The sequence below is a fragment of the Dioscorea cayenensis genome, chromosome 9, assembly GCF_009730915.1.
Source record: "Dioscorea cayenensis subsp. rotundata cultivar TDr96_F1 chromosome 9, TDr96_F1_v2_PseudoChromosome.rev07_lg8_w22 25.fasta, whole genome shotgun sequence".
Taxonomy (NCBI): domain Eukaryota; kingdom Viridiplantae; phylum Streptophyta; class Magnoliopsida; order Dioscoreales; family Dioscoreaceae; genus Dioscorea; species Dioscorea cayenensis.
Genome location: NC_052479.1, coordinates 17,149,522 through 17,154,594, shown reverse-complemented (window position 1 = coordinate 17,154,594; position 5,073 = coordinate 17,149,522). Strand labels below are relative to the sequence as shown.

The 5,073-nt window shown below is 35.2% G+C and overlaps 1 protein-coding gene across 5 annotated transcripts; it reads right to left on the bottom strand.

The window, feature by feature from the left end:
- Positions 1-1,073: 1,073 nt before the first annotated feature.
- On the bottom strand, positions 1,074-4,762 carry LOC120269476 (trihelix transcription factor ASR3-like). 5 transcript variants are annotated; one of them, XM_039276805.1, is made up of 5 exons: positions 4,658-4,762; positions 3,278-3,419; positions 2,945-3,037; positions 2,261-2,860; positions 1,074-1,683 (listed from the first exon to the last, which is right to left on the bottom strand). In XM_039276805.1, exons 2-5 carry the CDS (start codon positions 3,378-3,380, stop codon positions 1,403-1,405), a joined length of 1,077 nt encoding a protein of 358 aa, XP_039132739.1. In that variant the 5' UTR covers positions 3,381-3,419; positions 4,658-4,762; the 3' UTR covers positions 1,074-1,402. The 5 variants fall into 5 exon arrangements, with proteins under 5 accessions (XP_039132739.1, XP_039132737.1, XP_039132738.1 ...); XM_039276803.1 differs by having other exon boundaries at positions 2,261-3,037; XM_039276804.1 differs by having other exon boundaries at positions 2,261-3,037; positions 3,278-3,400.
- Between the last annotated feature and the right edge of the window lie 311 nt (positions 4,763-5,073).

The following is a 5,073-nucleotide window of genomic DNA, read 5'->3' as shown; positions in this document are numbered from 1 at the left end:
TGACCCTTGATTACAATAAAAGTAAATTGAAAAGTGGAAGAAAAACTATTATGTAATTAACTAAAAAATAGAAGGTGTTAAGGTCTATTTAAAAATTATAAAATTTTTAGGAGGTTCTCCCTCCCGATATCCCAAATTTGGGAGGGCTAGAAAAAGTAGAGTTTATGAGGGTTTTCGGAAAAGTCGAGTTAACCCTTTTCTTTCTTTTTCATTAAGTTAAAAAAATTTATCCAAAAAGGAAGGATTAACTTTGACCTCTGAAACCTCCCCTTCCTTTACTTTCTCTTCTCGGCCTTCAATCCAAATATAGCATAAGTTGTTCTCTTCTATCTTTGTAAGTTTTATTTATGTAATAAAAGTTTTATTTTGTAAATTATAACGTTCATGCTATATATGCCACATTGAGCTGGTTGTGTAGAGGATGTTCTTAGTGTTTACAAGGAGTTAAAAAGGAGAAAGGATTAGTAGTTGAATGTCACCTAGCATAATAAGGTGGTATGGATGTGGGGTTTTTTTTAATGTTAATCATAAATAAAATAATACAGGTAATAATTAAAATTTATGATAAATTAGAAAATATATAATAATAAATCTAATAATTAATTTAATAATAAAACTAATAGTTAAATTAATCAATACAATAACTAGAATTATTAAAATAATATTTATTGACATAACTAAGAAATAAAAAGAAATTGGTATGTTAAACAATATAGGAGTAATATGCTTCATATCCTTTAAATACATCAAATTAAACCCATTTTTTTTTTTCTAAATCAAATTTACATATCCTTGTAATCAAACATAAAATTTTATAATTTTATGCAACACCTGCAATTAGATCTAACAAAACATTAAAAAATTTTCCAATCAAAAACAAAATTTTATAATTCTATAATACAACATCTTCGATTGTATTTAACAAAACATTACATTTAACTTAAATATAATTTAAAATCCAAAAATTTATCATAACATGTAACCGGCAATCTGTTGAATTTACAAATACGCTCAACCAAATACTACCATACCTTAAATACATATAAAAAAAATCCATAGAATTTACAAATACATTCAATCAACCACTACCTTACCTTAAATACATATGAAAAAAATACATATGAAAAAAAAGCTCAAGAGCCTCATCAACATTTTTTAACAAAGAAAAAAAAAAACCTAAATTTCTTGTTTCACCGCCATTAAAATCAGTCCTTTCCTAGGTGGGCATTTTGTTCTGAGCAACAAACAAACAAAAATAATTTGCCATGCCTATAACCACAAGATAATTATCTTAGTATTGGTGCAGCCCATTTGCTAGGAATGGAATATGTGCATTTAAGAGCATTACACAAGGAAGCAGCTTTACACAACACACATATAAGAGCATTGGTAGCAACAGAAATCATGGAGTCAGTGATTTACAAGCTCTGATTCCTTCAAACTCACCAGCCTTGATTAAATCTATGAACTCATTGATTGTGCCAGTGAGATCACCAAATGCTCCAATCAGCTCTACAGCTTGTCGCCTTGCTAACTCGGTCTCGGAAGTATCTGAAATCCCTTCTATTTCACCTTTCAGTATGGCATGAATCCGCATTGCATTGTCCTCAAGCCTGCTGGCTGTTTCTTGTGCCTTATCAGTGCTCTTCTCATCTGTCTTGCTCCATGTTTCCCCTTCAGAACCTGAGATGAAACAAATATGAAATGGGCAAAAATATGGCAGACTGATATTATATCAAACATAGTAGTCAGCCATGAGGGATGTGCAATGCCGCACAGGAATTCAAACTCATAAAAGGGCCGATTTTCATCCCACTTGCAAAACAGGTGGTTCCCATGCATGTTGAATCTTAAGACACGTACTCAATCAGGACATCTATACTAACAAATTTACTGTTACAGCTCTACCATTAAAGATGAGAGATATGGTTACCTAAAACGGAAAAAAATTAAACCTTGTTTGGATATCTGCTCAAAAGAAAAGCAAATCCTAGAAAGCACATCAGGTTATGAGAAGTAATGAAGTTGATTTGATGCAATGTGGATCAGCTCCCCTTTATTATTGTTGATGAAATCATTTTTTTCTTAGAGATTACCTATCAATATGGCAACAAACAATTGATACTTAGAGGGGTTTCCATTTCTATCCTGCATTAAACTATTAAAAATCCTTTCTATGGGGCGTAAACCAAAGGTAAGTTAAAAGGAGAAATGCATGCAATACTTCTATGTAGAAAGTAAATGGCATCACTCAACATACCTGAATCAGTATCAACATCCATCTGTTGTTCAACCCCAGCTGTGGCAATATGGCCTTCCGAATCACTCTTGCTTAAGCCCATTTGATCTTCCTGTGCTTTGATAACAGCATCCATGGAGTCAAATACTTGATTGTCAAACACAGCTGGAAGCCCAAAACTTTTTCTCCGTTTACCATCCAAAGACCAATAAGAGCTCCCCCGGGTGTGAGACTCCCATTTCCTAATTTTCTTATAATCAGCTAGCAGTAACTCCCACTTTCTCTTGCACTGATTTGAAGATCTAATGACATCTGAGACCGCACAATTGTCAGATACAATCTTCCATCTCTGAAATGAGGATACAGATTTAAGCCAGTCTTCCTCCAGTCCTGCCATCTCATTAACAAGAATGAGCATCTCCTGTTGGGTCCAATCAGGAGCGGCCTGAGAGCGGGTGTAACGACAACTTGGTGGTGCCTGAATAATAGCCAATTCCCACTTTGGGGGTGCACCGTCATCTTTTCGACTAGTAGTACCTTGCTTTGTGGGTGCCCCATTATCTTTTCGACTAGTAGTGCCTTCCTTTGTGTGTGCCCGATCATCTTTTCGACTAGTAGTGCCTTGCTTTGTGGGTGCCCCAGTGTCTTTTCGACTAGTAGTGCCTTGCTTTGCAGGGGTGCCATCGCCTTTTCGACTAGTAGTGCCTTGCTTTGTGGGTGTAAGCTTGTTTGATGCTGCTGGTAGAGCTTGGACAATGCAAGGTAGTTGGCTTTCCATCCTGCTGGCGTGCCGGCGATCTGAGACATGGTAAATGGACATGACATTATCAGTTTTAGAAACTCAAGACACACTAATGATCAAAAATCCAAAAGGAAAGGATTTCTCTTGAAATCCCCTCACTACATATTATGTTCAATTCTCCTCGTACCCACAACAAGACAATGTTCCTCAAGGGTTTGACATGTATTACTAGGAACCGCAGAAACGATATATTTGTCAATTTCCCTATTAAGACTGGTCAAGGTTTTAAACCTCACAGTGTACTATCTTGAAGTTGTTTTGCTTTGATGATGTGCCCATGCCTGCAGCATTGATGGCTGGTAGAGCTTGTACAATGCATGGTTGTTCAGTTTGCTCCATTCTGCCGATCTATGATAGTTCTGCAACAAGGGGCAGGAACTGCAAGGTAAACACAAACAATCATTTTATACAAACTATGAAACTGTACAAACGCAAATCTGTTAAACTGTAAACCAATCATAGAAAAAAATTTTTTGGGCTAAGCACAATTCAAATCAAATAATGCTAATATAGAATTAATAGAGTAAAAACAATCTTATTGATACTGTGCATACCAAAAATTCAGTTCAAGAGATAAGGGTTTCACAATATGACTATTTAGTATAGACCATATATAAATTACTGCTTATAAGAAAGATTCAAGTCATATAATGCTTATATACAACATATAGATTACCAACAATCTTATTGATTACCTCTACTTTTAGAGTTTTTGTCGTATGTTAATATGTACGACAAAAACTCTAAAAGTAGCTATTCCAATAATATTTTCTAGGAGGAGCTCTATGAATTTTTGTCCGCATACGTAAGCCTCCTAGCAAGGATTATTACACAAATGTCGTATCCAGTGGAGTCTCCCATTTATCCGCATATCCTTATATATATATATATATATATAACCTGAAACCCACTCTACACCTGAAATCCTAAACCATGAATCTCCTAGCAATATTTATATAAGAGGAGCTTTTAAGAATTTTTGTCCACACAAACAAAAATAATTTCATACACTGAGGTGATGATCATAACAACCAAAAAGTATCTTAATCCAATAATTTTTGCAAAGTGAATTCACTTATACATGAGTTATACTGCACATCCTTTTACAACAACTTATCTGTAAGAATGAACCTGCAGAAATGTTTCCAAATGCATGAACATCATGTAAAATCAGAGCCCATGGCAAATAACTCATCAATTAAATTAATTAGACGCTGACATTTAGATTATATAATCCAAATCAATCCAATTAATCAAAATAACTATACATCAAAATCCCAAACATAACTGATAAACACATTCACAGACATTAAAAACTATGTAACCTTGAAACACCAACAAGAGAGTGATCAACACCCCAAAATCCATCTACCGCCGCCCAAATTCTAAACCAAAAAACCTCATTGATCAATCCAACGATCAGACTCATACAAAAACACGATAAATGCATATCCATTGAAAAAAAAACCCTAGTTCAGAGATCGCGAGTCAAAATCACAAAAATTAAAAAAAAAAAAAATCCTCAAAGGAAAAGAGAGCCAAATCAAATGCAAAACCCTAGTCCTAAGAAATGCGCGGATAAATAATCCATTTAAGATAAAGAGAAGAAGGATTACCACCCCTTGATTTCACCGGGAAGGAGCGGAGGAGGCCGGAAAGGAGCGCCGGCGAGGCAACGGAGGAATCGAGGAAGAAGCGGTTGAAAGCTCGAATTGCGAGAAAAGAGTGAAGGGTTAATAACGGCAGGACTTATTAATGAGTAAAAAAAAACCGGGTTTTTGGAAACCTCTCGGTTCATCATTGAACCGGAGAAAAACCGGGTTTTTGGGAACCACTGAGTTCACCATTGAACCGGAGACTTTTGCGGTTACACCCTTGGAAAATAGATGAATTATATAAAAGGTGGTGTTTGATGCTTGGGATGTTTGTTGTGTTGCATTGGTGGACCTAGTGGATTGCATCATAACTATTGGGTACAGGTCATGTGAGTTTAAAATGAGTGATTCATATGTATTTTTTATCGGTTTGTGAT